Source organism: Trypanosoma grayi (assembly GCF_000691245.1).
Source record: "Trypanosoma grayi strain ANR4 Tgr_420_V1, whole genome shotgun sequence".
NCBI classification, from domain to species: Eukaryota; Euglenozoa; class Kinetoplastea; order Trypanosomatida; family Trypanosomatidae; genus Trypanosoma; species Trypanosoma grayi.
This window is the reverse complement of record NW_008826039.1, coordinates 1-14,699: the sequence shown is the minus strand read 5'-3', so window position 1 is coordinate 14,699 and position 14,699 is coordinate 1. Positions and strand designations below refer to the sequence as shown.

At 52.7% G+C, this 14,699-nt stretch overlaps 6 protein-coding genes across 6 annotated transcripts; all 6 read left to right on the top strand.

Moving 5' to 3' along the window:
- Positions 1–875: 875 nt before the first annotated feature.
- Positions 876–1,442, top strand: DQ04_04201050 (cyclin 6; the record flags this gene model as incomplete). The annotated part of the gene is made up of 1 exon (XM_009313411.1): positions 876–1,442. The coding sequence occupies one exon, from the start codon at positions 876–878 to the stop codon at positions 1,440–1,442; it is 567 nt and encodes a 188-aa protein (XP_009311686.1).
- A 689-nt stretch (positions 1,443–2,131) lies between these two features.
- Positions 2,132–3,562, top strand: DQ04_04201040 (hypothetical protein; the record flags this gene model as incomplete). Its single annotated transcript, XM_009313410.1, has 1 exon — positions 2,132–3,562. One exon carries the CDS (start codon positions 2,132–2,134, stop codon positions 3,560–3,562), a length of 1,431 nt encoding a protein of 476 aa, XP_009311685.1.
- Positions 3,563–5,632: 2,070 nt separating this feature from the next.
- Positions 5,633–7,132, top strand: DQ04_04201030 (polypyrimidine binding protein; the record flags this gene model as incomplete). The annotated part of the gene is made up of 1 exon (XM_009313409.1): positions 5,633–7,132. The coding sequence occupies one exon, from the start codon at positions 5,633–5,635 to the stop codon at positions 7,130–7,132; it is 1,500 nt and encodes a 499-aa protein (XP_009311684.1).
- Positions 7,133–7,520: 388 nt separating this feature from the next.
- On the top strand, positions 7,521–8,798 carry DQ04_04201020 (hypothetical protein; the record flags this gene model as incomplete). The annotated part of the gene is made up of 1 exon (XM_009313408.1): positions 7,521–8,798. The coding sequence occupies one exon, from the start codon at positions 7,521–7,523 to the stop codon at positions 8,796–8,798; it is 1,278 nt and encodes a 425-aa protein (XP_009311683.1).
- Positions 8,799–9,070: 272 nt separating this feature from the next.
- Positions 9,071–12,388, top strand: DQ04_04201010 (hypothetical protein; the record flags this gene model as incomplete). Its single annotated transcript, XM_009313407.1, has 1 exon — positions 9,071–12,388. The coding sequence occupies one exon, from the start codon at positions 9,071–9,073 to the stop codon at positions 12,386–12,388; it is 3,318 nt and encodes a 1,105-aa protein (XP_009311682.1).
- A 327-nt stretch (positions 12,389–12,715) lies between these two features.
- Positions 12,716–14,206, top strand: DQ04_04201000 (putative phenylalanyl-tRNA synthetase alpha chain; the record flags this gene model as incomplete). The annotated part of the gene is made up of 1 exon (XM_009313406.1): positions 12,716–14,206. The coding sequence occupies one exon, from the start codon at positions 12,716–12,718 to the stop codon at positions 14,204–14,206; it is 1,491 nt and encodes a 496-aa protein (XP_009311681.1).
- Between the last annotated feature and the right edge of the window lie 493 nt (positions 14,207–14,699).

Genomic DNA, 14,699 nt, shown 5'->3' with positions numbered 1-14,699 from the left:
GGCGGCGTTTTTCGTGCGCTCTTGCTGCCACCCTGACCCCTCAATGAGACCCTCTGCCTTGGGCCTCCTTTCATATGCCTTTGTTTTGTGAAATTTTATTATACACGTCTTTTGAGAGGTTTATGTGTTAGCAAGCAACGATTGTCTCGGGATATACGCTAGTTTATATCGCTGCGGTTTTTTCGTTTTTCATTTTTCTTCTCCCTACTTTACGTCCGTGTGTTTGGTTGTTTTTGTTGTTTACTGTGGTAAATTGTGAGTGAGGACGAATACCGGAGAGGAATGTTTTTCTTCGAAATTTCTCCGTTGCATTTTAGCCTTTTTTGCTGTTTGACAAGACACTGCGTTTTTCTGTTTTGTTTGAGCTGTGGGTGCTTGGCAGCTTTTTGTGTGTTGTGTGGGTGGCTGTGCATCTTTTGTTTGTTTACTTTCTAGCTGCATTCTTTTGGCAAAACGCATCAAAGCGCAAAGAGGTAATCACATGCACCATTCGCTGTCTCTGACAACGGCATTGCGATGTTTATGTGGCCTCCATGCGCTTCTTGCATTTGATTTATGGAATATGCAAAGTTTTGAGCTGGTGGTAGCTGCCAACGACTCTGCAGTGTTTGTGGGGAGTTTGGCCATGCTCCATAGTCTGATACACGCATCCAAAAAAAATATTTTCCGTCTTTTTTTACCACTTCCCACTTTGTCGTCTTGTTGCGTTGAGGGTGCAAAGAAGGATCATAGCCCAGTTGTGTAGCTGTGTGGACGCGGAGGTTTTTCTTTTTTGTTTTATAACCATCTCAGCGACTTTTAGCGGTGTTAGCGGGAGGAGATTGTTTTATTCTTTGACGAAGAATAAAAGAGACAGTTGAAACTGCACATTCCATATGTACGTATCGTCGGTGCAGGGAGGAGTTGTGACGAAGGAGGACATGCACGAGTTAGCGATGCTGACGGCGATGGCGCTCCAGCAGCGTTGCACTGAGCAGCGTCACTACGAGCCATTTGAGAGCACCATATTCCACAGTTGCCGTATTCCGCAGATATCCTTGTGGGACTACGTGCGGCGTATAGCCAAGTATTTTGCCTGCTCCCCAAGTTGTTTTGTACAGAGCATTATCTTCCTTGATCGCTATGTTGAGGCGAGTAACATTCCAATCACATTCCACAATGTACACCGACTGATGATTACGGCGGCGATGGTGAGTGCGAAATTAAATGATGATGCATGCTATAACAATGCGTATTACGCACACATTGGGGGTATCAGCAACGCGGAACTGAATTCCTTGGAGCTAGCGTTCTTGAAGACGATTGGGTGGTGTACATGGGTGGAGCCGAATGAATATGAAAGGTACTTTTTACACTTGCAGCTGGTTTTCGCAACTTCACTGGGGTCTGAGATAACACCTCAGGCTCCTGGGTATGCCATCAATGGAATAGGGGTGGAATAGGTCGCGCCAAAATGCCGTCCACATCTCTTTTTTCGTATCCTCTTTCTAGCTCGGTGTGCACGTAAAGCGTTGCGCATCAAATCAACGCGGTATACTGTGTGATCGGCTCTCGATCTAATACACCCTGAGGAAAAGGGCGACCGCGTACATGAGGGATGGTACGGCGCCTGGTAATAGCGTGGGGGGACGCACTCTTCGTCTTCGCTTCTCTCTGTTCTCTGCTAGTTTCTTGCTGGGTGAGTACTATCAGTGATGTACGCGCAGCTGTGGACAAGCACATTCCTAATTTGTCCACCGGTCGTTAGTAATATGGCGACAGGTCCACGAAGTTTTTTTGCCTATTCATTTAGTCTACAGGACAGCGTGGGTTTTTTTCAATGTGAGGGTGTCTGTGTCACTCCTGCGGGTAGTACTGTTACTCTTCTGCTCGGCCGTTGTCTGAGGTCTGAATCGCGCCTTGCCTTCTTCAGCGTGGGGGAGCAGCAGGGCTTTCCATGCCGTTCTCACCACTTGGTTTTTGCCGCACACATTCGACCTACTGCTTCTGCTTACTTGTGCATCGCCTTCTTTTTTCCATTTCTCTCTCTTTATTTCTGTATATATATATATATATATATATATATACTTACGTATGTGTGTGTTTCGGTTAGGTTGGTCTCTTTCTTTGTCTTTGCTACAGTGTAAAAAAAATGCAGGTTGGATATGGAATGCGTGGTGGGCGTGGCGGTGGTCGTGGGCGCGGCGGCAATTACGACTACGGTGGCCAGTCGCAGCAGCAGTTCATGGGCAGCAGCGCGCCAACAGACACATTGTGCGTACGGATAAGTGAGATTCGCCAGCCTGTGACAGAGGACATGATGTACCGTGTCTTTGGAAGCATTTCCACCAATCCGCGTCGTGTGCAGATTGTCCCCTCCTCTAATCCCAATGAGACGGTTGTCATGGCACAGTTCTCAGACTCGTATGCGACGCAGCGTGCAATGGAGAGCCTGAACAACCGCAACATCTTCAACGACGGAAACAAGATGGTAATGAACTACACTACGTGGGAACCGGCTCCTGTGCTCCCAGCACCACAGGTGCCGGTCTACGGCACTCCTGCCGCAGCGTACAGCGGCTTGCCGCCCCCGAACAACATGATGTACCAACAGATGCCACCACAACCCAATGTCTATGTGGCCCCACGCCCGCAGCCAACGCTGCAAGTACCGCCAATCCAGCAGCCACAGATGGTGCCCATCCCGCAGCCGCAGATGCAGCAGCCACGAATAGGCTTTGAGCAACTCCGTGGCGGCGGTGGCGTCCGAGGACGTGGGCGTGGAGGTCTTAGCGCCCTTCGTGGTGGCTCTGCGGCGATGGGCTTCGACCCCATGATGATGGGGTATCCGCCTACCGGATACCCGTCGATGCCGCCCATGATGCCGATGGCCAACAACATGATGGCGGCCTATATGTCACCGAAGGCGCTCCAGAATATGCCAACTGTTTTCCTGAGTGTAACTGTAGTACCTGAGAAGGTGGCACTGCAGTCTATTTTTACCCTTATTGAGGCTTTTGGGGGCGTCGTGACAATTCGCCGTAATCATAACAAGAAGGAGATTCTGACAGTGAAGATGGCGTCTACTGCTGAGGCCGACAATGTTGTGCAGCATATGCGTAAGGTGCCGTTCGAGGGAGGCACGGTGAGCGCCAAGCGTTTCCCAACATACAACGAGCGCACACCATGCACTGATGACGGGGATCCGGTAGATCCGGCAACAGTGCAGTACGACTTTACAACGTCGCGCCATCGCAGCCCTGGTCAGCGTAGCAAATGCCACCCGTCCAATGTGCTCAAGGTGACGGGCTGTGCTGGGTACTCGGAGGCGGATGTCATGACGTATTTCACAAGCGAGTATTTTTTTCCTGACCGCATCATCAAAGATGACGAGGGGGCGTTCACTGTTAATATGGCCGACACAGAAACCGCTGTGGCGCTTCTCGTGAAGTGCCATAACAATGTGTGTGGCGAAGAGAGGTCAAATGTTCTCTTTATAGAAGGACCCAAGGAAGAAAACGGCAACAGCAACAACAATTGCGAAAACGAAGAGGATAACGCGGAGAAGAATAGAATGGAGTGACTTCATACACCTGAACAACAGGAAGAAGCATATATATATATATATATATATATATATATATATATATATTTNTATATATATATTAAATTAGGCAATATATAATCTAGGACGTATACAAAGCGAACAAGAACACCAAGAAACAATAAAACAAAAACAGATGGTGATGCCTGTTGAGAAGAGGGCATGTTGTTCAATGGGACGACAAAAAAAGTAAGATTTGCCACCTTGTTCGTATGTCTCACCTATATTTCTTACATACTGTGAATAGCTTTGCTCTTTCTCTCTTTGTTTCCTCTCGGTTATCTGTTTTCTCTTTCTTTTTCCTTTTGTCTTTTTTTTGTTTTATTCGTTAAACACCGTTCGAAACGGCAGCCGCCCCCTTTCTGTGTCGACGTATCTGCCCACTTGCTGGCATTGTTGACCTTCCGTGAAGTTTTCGTTTTATGATTTGGTTTGACCACCTTCTCAGGAGTCATCATGTGAGGGTGTAACTGGCAGAGTTTGGTTAACTTCATTCCATCGGTATACAGCGTCAGCAACGGGCAGCGGGAACTTGGCGTAAAAAGGGGGTGGGAGGTGACATTAACGCATACATACATACATACATACATACATACGTACGTATGCATCCATTTGGATTGTTTCTTGGCACCACATGATACATATATGCTTATATATATGCACACATATATATATATATATATATATGTATATATGTATATTTTCGTACATTACCAGATAGATTTATCGTTTCTTTGTAGTTGAAGTCCGCGTCACAATTATCATCATCAACACCACCACCATCATCGAAGAGCTGCTTACTTGTTTCTTGTCACATTGTGATACTCATGGGTGGGGCCAGTGGCTTTCAGAGAGGCGCGTGATTGATCACTTGCCATACTCGCACGTCTTTAGTCATTCCAGAAAAAGGGGAAGGGGTCTTCCCAGAAGGAGTTCAAGAAAATAGATGCAGTCATTTGTATTTGAACTGTATCGGGTCCGTGCCCGCCGCCGCTTTCAGTTTCTTATGGATCGTCTGGTCTGTTTTCTTTTGTCATTGTTGCTATGATTGTTTTTTTTTTTGATTGTCTTTGGGCGGCCCCACGTACCACTCTGTCTGAATCTGGCAGGATCCCTGGTGTTGTGACTTTCTTCTGTGTTTCCTTTTGGCGGCATTTGTAAGCAGCACCAATATGGTGGCGTGCGTGGATGATTGTGCACCTGTGAATGCGTGTGCGCCTGGTGCTGCGTTCTGGCGGCCTGAGGCGAAGCTGCGCCGCCTCCGTCCAGGAAAGGGTCTGTGTACGTTTGCCGTTGTCTTCTGCCTGTAGGAGTTGTCCTGTTTTGCGTGTGTGGCACCTCTACCCGCCGTTTTGCGCATACTAGTGCGCGGGTATCTCGTGGGCGGGGCGCCTGCTCTTCTTTGCTGTGCTCTTCCTTTGATCCCTCCCTTTCCCCCTCTCTCCCCCCCGCTCTTGTGGCGGGGGGTGTTTTACGCCTGCGTTGTGCGACGGGTAACATGACGTGAGCGGAGGTAACGTCCCTCAACGAAGGCCCGGCATAGTTAAGGCACCCGTGGGAGAAAAGGCAAAGAATATTCTGTTTTCTCTTCCCCCTTTTTAACCCACCTCCAACTCCCATCGTGGCTCTCGTCGCGTGTTGTCAGTGTGCAAAGCGTCGTGGTTTGGGTAACGGAGAGCGAGACAGCAACAGGAAGGAAAAACACCACATAAAGGATAATTAGAAACAGGAGTCGACACAGGAGAAGGGAAGAAGACACACGGAAAAGTAGGCGGCAGTCGATAAAAGAACAAAGCAAAACAAACGAAGAGGAAAAAAAGGCAGGGAAGGGATCAGCTCCGCCAGTGGATCAGAGAGCAACGGGTTCATCATTCGCAAGACGCAATAAACTTACCGAAGCGGGAAGAGAACCTACGAAGCGCGAGTCGGTTGAGACACATACGATTTGTTTCCTCGAGCGGACAAAAGAAGAAGAAAGAAGAAAAAGCAACAAAGAAGGGGTTTTAATATTTACTGGAGAGAAAGGGCCCACGGAAGCAACAGAGAAAGATGATGTCAGTTGTCTTAAGAAACATACCTCCTCATTGTCAGGATGACGAGCTTCGCCGTGCGCTGCTTATCTACGGCACCGCTGTGAACACCGCGATCTCTCCTCAGTTGCGTCAGGCGACAGTGACGATGCGAACGCCACAGGAAGCCCGATCGCTCCTTCAACACAGATGTATCAACCTGTTTGGGCAAGCAGTGACTGTTGAACCGCTCTCCTACGGTGGAAGCGCTGGGACACCAGCGATGATGACTCCGCACCCTGGTGCCGCACGAATTAATGTTGTTGTGGAGAGGTGCACATACCCGGTGACAAAGGATATATTAACACAGGTGTTCAGTATGGTCGCTCCGCCTGCCAATGTGACCTGTGGTCCTTCTGGTCCAACAACGACCGGGTGGGTAGACTATACCGATTCTTCTACAGCCCAGCGTGTGGTTCAGCAGCTGAACAAAAATTCCATCTACCCCGACTGCTGCTTTATGACTTTGACCCTCGAGCACACCGGTGGCGCCCTCTCCGCAATGGGCGGCGGATATGCCCCCCCTTCGATGTCGTACCCGCATCAGCAACCACCCCCAGCGCTGCAACCACCTCCACCACCACAACCAATGCAGCAAATGCAGTCGATGCCATTCGGTCATGCAAACTACGGGGCGATGCCTGGCGTCATGCCGCAGCGGGGCGGCATGGGGGGTCGCGGCCGTGGGCGTGGTGCTATGCTGGGGGGACGTTATGGCCAGTCATACGCCGCAGATCCCGCCGCAATGGCGCATCTGCCGTACGCTGGCACTCCGTACGCTGCGCCTCAAACTGACGCGGTAGTTATTGTGAGCAACGTGCCTGAGACTGTCGCATTGTACGACCTGTGGGTGCTACTTGAGGTTTACGGTAACGTGAAATCGCTTAAGCGGCAGTTCAGCTCAAAAACAACTGTCGTTGCTCATTTCCAGAACGTTCATGACGCTCGCCTTGCTGTACAGCACCTTCAAAACTGCCCGTATCACGGCTCCATGCTTTCTCTAAAGCACTTCGCCGGATATGTGGAGCGCGGTGGCAGGACGGAGTGGAACAGTGGTCCCGCAACGGACCCTGCCACACATGCTGTGCTCTTCTCAAGTGGATACCACCACCGAACGAAGCCTACGGCAACTTTTAACCCAACAGGACGTGTCCGCCCTGGGAAAAATCTGTTTATCTCTAACCTTACTGAAGCAATCACCGATGATGATATTAAGGAGGTGTTTACCAAGGCTGGATATGAGCTGGATGGCTTCTTCCGCAAAAATGCATCTGTCGCCATTGCTAGTTTGAGCGATATAGAGTTGGCAGTACACGCCCTCATTGCGGTGCATTCTCAGCAGCTTAAGGAGCGCTTTCTACGGGTTACATTTTCTCATTTTTCTCCTGGGCCTCGCAGCAATGGTGAAGAAGAAAACGTGAATGCAGTCCAAGAGACGAAGGAGATCGACACGGAGAATGTGAATGAGGAAAAAGAGTGATTTTTCATTCCCTCATGGCGCTTTGACAGCAACTAATTTCTTCTTTATTAAAAGACTAACAGGTAATGGGAGAAACCACTACCGCAAATTTTCTGTTGTGCGTGTTGATTCCAACCCTCCACATCTGCGCAGAATGAACATGTTTTTCAGGCACCTGCGAAGGCGTATTGGAATGTAGCGAATAGATATTTCTGTAAAGAAGATAATGCCCCCCACACTGTCTGTTGTTCCTTTCTTTATTTGATCTCTGTTTTCGTTCCTGTGGTGTGTTTTTGTTTTGCTCCATTATGCATCCTTCTTTTTTTTTTTGTTTTCTTTGGCTTGGGGGGGGGGGTGAGGTGCGGTTTACCGTGTGGAAAAGAAGAGAAAGAAAGGTGGCGTGGTGCGCATGGACGTGTGGGAGCCGTCGCTCCCAGGCGCCGGCGCTCAGCGTGCGGTGCTGGTGGTGCAGCTGTACATGCGCATAGGGAACTACAACCCAATGTCTGTCCTCGTCGCGGATGCTCTGTGCGTGACGTTCAAGGCGGGCGGCGCGACAGTGGCGGAACTCGGCGCGTATTTGGGCCTGCAGCCAGACCGCGTGGAGGCCGGCATCGAGGGGATGCCAAAGGAGATGTACTGCACGTCGTCGCATTTCCACCAACACGACGTGAGTGTTGAGGAGCGGGGGAAGGGCAGCACCAAGCGGGGTCGGCAAGACGGCACAGAAGAGAGTGCGCTGCGGTTCTACATCAACTATGCCACAGCCTTGCCGTTCGCCTTTGCCCACGGCACGCACATGCTGCTGGCTCTTTGTCAACTTCCCGTGCCACAGGCCGGTGGTAATGGGGAGCTCAGCGTCGAAATTGCCACGCTTAACGTGTCGCCAACACTTTGGCGTGTGGACTCTGGGCGAGGTCTGTGCTGTGCGTCCTGTCGCTACTGGATGGCGTTGAAGGACTTGCGGTCGACCATCTCGCGGTGCCCTCTTTGTCAGGCGGACATTCTCTCTAGTGTGCTATGCGCCATAAAGGCTCGCTATGAGGAGAAGTTGGCAAGGGGCCAGCCGCTGTTGACATTTGGACCCCTGCAGCAGCAGCGCACGGGGACTTCTGTGAAGGCGGAAGAAACAGCAAATGACCCTTCATCAAAAGTGGCTGGCGAGGACGCTGCAGCCTATCCTCTGGCGCGCGACCCCTTTCTTGTTCAACAGGGACTCTTCTTTCACTTCTTATACTCTCGTCCATTCGTCTGCGTCAATGATGCGGCCTTCGTAGTAGACCCAGATGAGGTGATGACGAAGGAGGAGTATGAGCACCGATCGAAGCACCGTGCAACCGTGCTTGATCAGTTTCGTCTTGTGCATCGAAACGCTGGGGCCATTCGTGTCAAGTGTCTTGATCAGGAGAAACTCGATATGGAAAAGTGCATGGCGAGTGTCATGAAAGTTGCGAAGCGGGCGCAGCTACCACCTTGGCTGCGTTCCGTGTCTCTTTATCCCGAGGGCGATGAATTACCATTACCAGGGGTGCCAGAGGAGGAAAACACTATGAATGTCGTGGATGGGCAAACACGAAAGCGGGTCAGACGGCAATTTGATGTGGCGGCCACTGCGAAGTACATAGCGCGGGAGTTTTTCGACAACGACTACGACGAAGTGCCGCTGCGGAACGCCCAACCCGAATAACATCACAGTGTCTTTGTGGCAAGGCTCTCTTTTTATTGAGGTGCTCAAGCGATACCGGCGTTATAATTTTTTTTTTTTGTGTTTTTCGTAGCAGGCGTAAATATGCCTCTATATAGCTTTCGTCCTCCCCTTCCCCATCCCTCGTTCGGAGTTTCCCTCCCGCCTATTTCCTTACTTTTTTTCTAAGAATAAGAACAACAACAACACAACGGGGTAATAAGGGGGAATTGGGCGGGCTCTTGAGCGTCTCCCCCTGTGCGATCTTCCACCAGATGGATGTGCCTCTTGCGGCGTTTTCGTCGGGTGACGAAGGAGTGGCGTTCTGCATCAGCGGTAGTGGCTTCGTGGCAAAGAGGGCGTCGGCCTCTTCGGGGGATGGGCCAATCGTCAACAACTCGAGTGGCGTCACGAATTTTGTGAGACTGCTGGCCCTTGATGGTGTATCGCTCGCCAGTGTTGTGAGTGGTGTGCCAGAGGGCGAACACGAGGTCTTGGCAGATCATCTCGCTCAGCTCCTTTGCACTGCATGTGAGACGGAGCCGATGGGGGCCGCACGCATTTTGACAGCGCTGCTGTTGATGGAATTTGACCGCGCCACACGTAGGTGTAATGATGTGCACACTTTTATGCGGGGCAATGGCGTGGTGCCGAAGGTTTTCGAGAACTTCTTCGCCAAAGTGACGGGGGCTGGCGGAGGATTGGAGCATCAGCTCCTCGGCTGCTGTGCCGTTCTGTGCGACCCCGAATCAACGCGGCCGAACACGCAGATGGCACCGAAGGTCCACGACACGGTGTCTAAAGAAACCGAAGCACCCGCCCAGAATGAGGTCTCGAAAAGTGAAATCAATTCTGACGGTGCTGAGGTGTCAGCTGCTCTCCTCCTTCGTGAGGGTCTTGATTACTTCAGCAATCACACAGTGCTCGACTTGGAGAGTGGAGGCGACACATCACCGTATCGCGAAGAGTACGCGAGAGCGATTTTGGCAATGTCGCATCGCATTCTGGATGTGGTGCTGGCGTCGGCACTCCAGTGGCCGTGGAGCCTTCGTCGTTGTCTGCGGTTTTTAGTGGAGATGGTTGGCACGCGCTGTCAGGGAGAGACACCACCAGTGCACGCCGAGGCGCCGATACCTTTGGAACAGAATATGATGGCAACAATTGTGGTTCTTCGAGCGGTGGTTCCGGCGCTGCTGAGGACTCTTCCCCGACTACTCCCAGAAGAGATGTGCTTCGACAGACAATACGTCTTGGTGCAGAGACGCTGCACCTTGCTGGCGAAGGTGACACAAAAGGCGACCCATGGATTGCTGTTTAATGGATCACACGAGAAGAGGATCTCGGCTTTAAACAGCGGCCTCCCAGCTCTTACACAGCGATGGGTGGATGGGTTTGCGTTGATTTGCACTGATGTAGAGCAGCCATCGCCACGCCAAGATAGTGATGCCTTATCACGTGAGGCGGAGGCGGCCCTGCGGCTTTGCGAGTTCCTCGATCAACAGCTGCCTCGTGTCATGCATGCGGCGATGCGATGCAAACCAATCATGGAGTCTGTTCACTGGGGCCGCGTACTGCGCCTCATAGCGTACGGTGAGCGGCGTTTGGGGCGTATTGGTCACTTTGCTACATCACCGCTGTCGTACGGTATTCTGTGCCCCAACAACAGCAACATCAACATCAACACCAATACCAGCCTCATCATTACCAGTGGCGCCGTCGAACCTGCGGCACCGTTGCAGAGGCCTCGTCACATGCTTGGGCAACTCTCCCGCCTGGGCCATTCCCGATCGTCATCTGATGCGCCCGATGTGGACAGCAGGACTACGCTACAGCTGGAGGGTATTTTTGATGAGTTGGTTGCGTACGCCCTTGGGGTGACGATTGATCCAGAAATCACGGGATTGCACGCCAATTTTTGCAGTGTTTTGGGTGTCTCATCTGATGGTGCCGTTGTTATCACGCTGTACTGGGATCTGCTCTGTTTATATCTCGACAGCTACTATGCGAAGGAGAGAGACGAGTTGCCTAGGCGGTGCCCACGGTTTTACCGCCATAGAAGACACTCGGAGCACCGAGACGGCGACGCTCTCGCATTTCTCTTCCTTCTCGTGGATGTGGCGGTGTCGACAAAAGGCGGTGAGGGGTTTCGCCTTGTTGTTATCGCCGGCAACTCATCCGCGTGTTTCTCTTGGCTGGGCGATGTTCTTCGACTGCTGCCAGCGAGACACGCGGTGCGGTGTGTGCGCGTGCTTCTGCTGACCACAGCGGAGTTCCGTATGCCGCATCGCGGGTGGTGTGATCCCTTTGAGGTGAAGGTTCTGCAGCGCCTCGGTGATCTGGTGGCTGCGCTGCGGGACATGCGCCTCTGCATGCCTCTCGGCTGCGACGAGTACCGCGCACTTCTAGAAGAGGAAGAAGAACAGGCGGTGGGTGAGCGGCTCACTGACGCATTTTTTCCCTCCGTTGCTGAGACGGTAGATGATGGCATTTATGTGTGGGCACCGCCAGTGCTGCACATGTCACTGAAGGCACGAGAGGTGGGCCTCTGGCCTGTGGCTTTGATGCGCGACGTGTTTGAACTTATCCGCACCGCGTTTCGCCCCGTCTGTGTGCCAGCAGCTGTATCATCGTCAAGCGAGGACCGCGCGCTGGAGCGACTGACGTGTAGCATTCCAGTGGGCGTTACGAGTAACTTTCGTATGAGTGCAGTGGAATTTTTCTTTAACTTCGAGGGTGATCTCTTGCTGCACTTGGAGATGGAACCGGGGTGGCTGCGCGACGCTGCGAGGACTACAGGTGGCACTTCACCCTCTTCCAAGCAGCAGAAAAACCATGGTAACTACCACCATGAAAAACACCAGAGCCGATTTCGATGCACATGGCGCTCCGTGGCGCACATGCAGAAGAGCGACTTGGAGGCCCACGAGAGTAGTTTGCTCCGCCTGCTCTTCCTGTCGACGCAGTGCCTCTATACAGCAGGTGGGTGTCTCAAAAGCTGTAGTTCCGCCGATGGGGCGGTGGGAGGCGGACAAGGATTGCCGAGTGTGGTTCCCAGTCTTCGCCACACCACGCTGAATTCTCTCTGGCGGCTTCTGCTTTACAATTTGTGGAAGACGCTTTCCTTGGTGCAGCAGGTGTCGCCATCAGAGTGCCCTGTAACGCGCATGGTGACATCTGTGCGTGCGTACCTGGAACGAGTGGGGTGCCAGGTTCTTCCTTCCAAAGACATAAACCTTCTGGGTGGAGAGAGTATGTTGCTGGATGTCGCTGCGGCCGCCCTCGCTTCCACCCCCGTTGCAGAATGTGAGCTCATTCAACTCCTTGTAGCAATCTGTAGTTTTGTTCGCTCGGCTGACTTCGAGGAGCTTGGCCCCGACGCCAAGGGTCAGAGTGACGACATCTCTGAACACGAAGAGGCCATGACAGACGGCGTCATACGCATCCTATTTCAAAAGGGGGTGTTGGACGATGCCGAGATTTTCGTTGCGCGGCTGATTGCCTCGCGGGGTGATATGTTGCTAAAAACTGCGCAGGTGCCCTCTTGGGACAGAGGGTTGTGGATGCCACATATCGGTTTCATTCACCTGCACTGAGATGCCTCCTCGAAATGACAGTTAACCTATCGTAGCGGTCGGCTCCTCGCTGGGGCCTCCAGCCGGCTGCATCATACGGCCTTCTTTGGCCTTGCCTTTCTGTAATTGTTTTGCCTGACTGTTTTATGTTATGCATCGCCAAGCACACAGAGATGGCTCTCCCAGAGAGAGATCTTCTGCAACTGGTCTTTTTTTTTTTATTCGCTTCGTATTCACCTCTTTCATTTTCTTCTTCTGCATCTGTGTCTTCACGTGTGTGTGTGTGTGTGTATGTTTGTAATTCTCTTGTGGGGGATAGGGGGCAAAGGGTTCGCGTAGCGGAAGAAAATGAGCACTGCAGAGGGGTCTGTTCTGCAGTCGCTGGATGGCACAGACATGATCGAGTCCGACGTGCTGGCGACCGCGCTGCGGCTCGACCACCAGGAGGTCGTCGGCGCCATCAAGTCACTGGAGTCCGATGGTTACGTTAAGAGCGAAATTAAGACAAAGCCAACGTGGAAGCTGACGAGCGAGGCCGTGCAGATCTGCGAGAACGGCAGCCCTGAGTACCTCCTCTGGCAGCTGCTGGCCAGCGGTGAGATGACGCAAGATGCCGTGGTGGAGAAGCTGGGGAAAGATGTGACCGCCGTGGCGATGTCAAATGGCATGAAGGCGAAGATCTTCACACTCAGCAAGAAGGACGGAAAGGTAATTCTCAGCCGCTCGCCTTCCGTTACGGCGTTTGAAGACGGCACACGACTCGCCCTTGCCCGCGCCGCGAAGGGTGAGCACGTCGACCCGAAGGACGCTGATATGCTTAAGAAGCGCAAACTGGCGATGCTCGACAACGTGAAGGTGTTCTGTGCGACGAAGGGGCCCAACTACGCGACGAAGCGGCGTGCCAAGGCGGTGGGCGATCTCACGAAGGAGATGCTGCAGGACGGCTCGTGGAGGACAACGGAGTTCAAGGAGTACAACGTGGGCGCGGCGGGCCGAGAGGTGAGCTGCGGTCAGCTGCACCCACTGTTGAAGGTGCGGCAGGAGTTTCGCGAGATATTCATGGAGCTCGGCTTCCAGGAGATGGAGACCGACCGCTGGGTCGAGTCGTCCTTCTGGAACTTCGACGCGCTTTTCATCGCACAGAACCACCCGGCCCGCGACGTGCAGGACACGTTCTTTGTCTCTAAGCCGGCCACCTGTGAGCTGAATCACCGCGATGTGGTGGAGCGTGTGCGTGAGATGCACGAAAAGAAGTTCCGCTACACATGGCGCGAGGAGGAGGCGCGGCGCAACACACTGCGCACGCACACCACCTGCTGCTCGGGCTTTTGGCTGCAGCACATCGCCAAGTCGTCGCCGCTGCTGCCGGACGGGCGGCGTGCGTTCCGCCCCGGCCGCTATTACAGCATTGACCGTGTCTTCCGCAATGAGGAGATGGACCGCACGCACCTTTGCGAGTTCCACCAGATCGAGGGCTGCGTCATTGACCGCAACATCTCCCTGTCGAACATGATGCACACGTTCCAACTTTTCTTCAGTCGCATCGGTGTGGAGAAGCTGCGCTTCAAGCCTGTCTATAACCCCTATACGGAGCCGTCAATGGAAATATTCGGCTGGCACAAGCAGCTGCGGCGCTGGATCGAGGTAGGCAACAGCGGCCTCTTCCGGCCGGAGATGCTCGTGCCGCTCGGCTTTGACGAGGACGTGACGGTGATGGCGTGGGGCCTCTCGCTCGAGCGCCCCACAATGATCAAGTACGGCCTGTCGAGCATCCACGAGCTCTTTGGTCACAAGGTGGATCTGCGCTTCATCAAAAAATCTAAGCTGATGCGCTTCTAAGACGTTGTGTGACACCACGCCAGCAGGCGGGGGGAGGAGAAGAAAACAAACAAAGAAAAACAAGAAAGAGAAAACATTACAAGCACGACGGCAGTGGTGGGGCGACGGGGAGACGGAGAAACCGAAATGGTGGGATGAAGCGAAAAGGGGGGGAAGGAAAGAAAAAAACAAGAAACAATGGAGGAGAAAAAAGAAAAAAAATACTGACGGGGATGACGCAAGGCTCAAGGTTGGCTTGTTGCCGTCGCCCTCGGCACTGAAAATAATATGCCGCAGGTGTGGTCCCGCCTTCCCGATGCTGCTGCTCCCCGCGGCTCCTGATTCTTCCCACCACTGCACCTCTGCCTGGCCGGGGGTTATCCGGTGCCGCCTTGATTGCTGTTGCTGTGTGCCCCGGTGCTGCCTTGCCGCCCTCAGAACAACAACACAAAAAACAAAGACCGCATTGTATTTCTCTCCTCTTCTTTTCTCTTTTCTTCTCTTTTTTTTTTTT